A 2,585-nucleotide genomic window follows, 5' to 3' on the forward strand; every position below is an offset into this window, starting at 1 on the left:
GTCATACCAAGCAAGGACTTCACTAGAAATTCCAACGATTTTTGAATCTTCAAGATCGTTTATAAAGTCTTGTAGGTAATCAAGAAATTTTTCTTCCAAAATTTTCCTGCTACTTCCATCAGAAGAAAACACAGGTTGCAGCAGTGAAAGAAGATAGTTTGAATCTACAACTGAATTCTTTTTACAAACAAATAAAGGTTCCATTAAAGCTTTATTTTGCATGATCTTTGCATGCAGACTAAAGAGCTCCAACCCTTTTGAAACTTCTTCCAGGTAAGTTCGTCTTCTTGAGATTATACTGATCATAACAGTTTCCAAAATTTCATCAATGTGTTGCTTGTTGATTAATCCACTGTAACCATGATCTATGATAATGGAGGAAAGTCCTTCTGGGTCCTGCTTAATTTGGTCAAACATAATTTGATCAGCTTGCACAAAGTTTTTATCTACATTCAATTCCTTCATATCTAGTGGATCATTACATAACAAATCATACACACTTTTGTGAAAGAAATTAGGAGGTGGACCACCCTGAACAACACTAACTGCCATGATTTGACCACAAGAGAAAAAATTACTATTCTGAATATCAAGCATACTGTCCTTTGGTGCACCTCCTGGAAACATATTTTCACCAATCTTAATAATAACATCAGTAAGAAATTCTTTACTAAGAGCACCTGAATCAATCCCACTCTCTCCTATGAACCTAACCATAAGCCTTTTTTAGGTGACTGGCTTTTCTGTCTTGCCCACAGAGTAAGGATTCTCTGCACATCTGAATTTCTCCGAATATTCAAGAAGAATTGTCCTTCTTCGATATTTCTTCCCAGATCCTCCAAAATCTTGGGCAAATTCACTATATCAGGTAAATCTGGTATATCTGTAAATTCAGGAACATCAGGTAATTCATAAAAATCAGATTCATACAAAGCTTGAACTTGAGAAGCAAATATTTCATCATCCATTTCCTGTTGTTCTTTACACTCAATTTTAAATTTTTTGGGGGCTGTTTCAAAGTCCTGGTCAAAATCATGATCATTGAATGCGCTGTTTTTAAGTTTATCCAAAACTATCTTGTCATCCTCTGATATCAAATAAAGTGTGATGTTTTTGTACTCCTTCCCTAATTCATTCTTGTATTTTTCCAAAATGAATTCTTGAGTAGTGCCTGGGATAAAATACGCTATTTCACCACTTTCAAATGCCAACAGATAGTTCGTATTTTCTACTATAATATCCCTATGGAAATCTGTCATTCTTTGAAGACCCTGGGAATAAATCCTTTCATAACTTGCATCTGAATTTATACGCAAGCAAACACGCTTCCCACGAATTGGTTTAACAGAACCAGCCCGTTCATTCCATAATAATATACCAATATTAATGGCAACTTCATTTGACTTTTGTTTTTTTCTTTGCACTTTGTTAAACCAACTTTTGGATTTGGTTTTGGTGAATTCCAAAAATGTAAGTGATTTATCTAAATGAAAAAAATAAGAATATTACACTGATTTTATATACTGTATATAAATTTCTACCAGTAATAAACTGCAAAGCTTGTCATGCTTTGTTCTTTTTATGCTGTAATATATTTTTTCAAAGAACTGTTTTACTGCTATCTGAATATATATGTATATATAAGAAGCTTGATTTGTATACGGTTGTGTACTGATTGTCAAATTAAAATAATTGCAACATAGCTATAGCTAGGTATAATTATACAAAATCATCCCTTGACCTCAAATGTGCTTACCTCCTCTTGAAATAGTTTTTGAAATTGTTGATGGTCCTGCAACGTTTGATGATGTTTTTGATGAGGATTCAGGAGATGTGGTGTCTTCAGCAGCAGGAATTTCAGGCATGGCTAAATACAGCAAATAGCACTACACAGTGTTTGTACAAAACAGGCCAGGCTGATACTTCTTTGTATATAATAATGGGGGTGAGGGGAAAATTATCAAGTGTTTCATTACTTTTCTCTTATTCTCTCTCAGGTGTCAGCTTATTATGGATAAAAAATAACAAAAGAGTATATATAGCTAGCTAGCTAGCTATTAGCTAGCTAGTATGAAAAACAGAAGCTAGCTTAGCTAACACATCCATCTTAAAAAATCAAAACATACCTTTACCACAGTTTGTGCAGAAGAGTGCAGTGATTTTTCGTTCCTTACCACAAAATTGACAATACATGTTTCAATAAACATATAAGAAAACGAGTGCCATCACAGTATATAACCCTTTCTTGTTTTCCCAAATATATAATTAAGGCTGTGATAACCCGACACTGAATAAACGAGACAAATGCATTCTGGCGCGAATAGTTTCTTTTTTACTGTTTAGTTAATTCTTTTGGCGTGATCAATTTTCTTTTAATGTGATCAATTTTCTTTTGGCGTGACCAACTTCTCTTGGCGTGGCAGTTAAGGGCCACCGTAGTTATCAGCTATCTCCAGAGATACAGACATACGGCTGTATCCGATAAACAACGCGTCACAGTGCACAACTGTTGCCGATCTATATCGCATACAGTTAACAGAAACGGGTGGTTCTTTTATTCGTGTCAATTTCCTTCCTGTTTCTCC

At 34.5% G+C, this 2,585-nt stretch overlaps 1 protein-coding gene across 1 annotated transcript; it reads right to left on the bottom strand.

Annotated features, from left to right (window-relative positions):
* Window positions 1-555: 555 nt before the first annotated feature.
* LOC130629743 (uncharacterized) lies at window positions 556-2,193 on the bottom strand. The gene is made up of 3 exons (XM_057443082.1): window positions 2,127-2,193; window positions 1,757-1,867; window positions 556-1,483 (listed from the first exon to the last, which is right to left on the bottom strand). Exons 1-3 carry the CDS (start codon window positions 2,191-2,193, stop codon window positions 702-704), a joined length of 960 nt encoding a protein of 319 aa, XP_057299065.1. The 3' UTR covers window positions 556-701.
* Window positions 2,194-2,585: the final 392 nt, after the last annotated feature.

Source organism: Hydractinia symbiolongicarpus, chromosome 2 (genome assembly GCF_029227915.1).
Source record: "Hydractinia symbiolongicarpus strain clone_291-10 chromosome 2, HSymV2.1, whole genome shotgun sequence".
Classification (NCBI taxonomy): Eukaryota; Metazoa; Cnidaria; class Hydrozoa; order Anthoathecata; family Hydractiniidae; genus Hydractinia; species Hydractinia symbiolongicarpus.

Excerpts from the sequence above, each read along its gene's own strand:
- LOC130629743 (XM_057443082.1), bottom strand. The coding sequence starts at position 2,193 with ATGTATTGTCAATTTTGTGGTAAGGAACGAAAAATCACTGCACTCTTC. Across the intron at positions 1,868-2,126 it reads CTGCACAAACTGTGGTAAAG|CCATGCCTGAAATTCCTGCT; the intron begins GTATGTTTTGAT and ends TGCTGTATTTAG. Across the intron at positions 1,484-1,756 it reads AAAAACTATTTCAAGAGGAG|ATAAATCACTTACATTTTTG; the intron begins GTAAGCACATTT and ends TTTTTCATTTAG.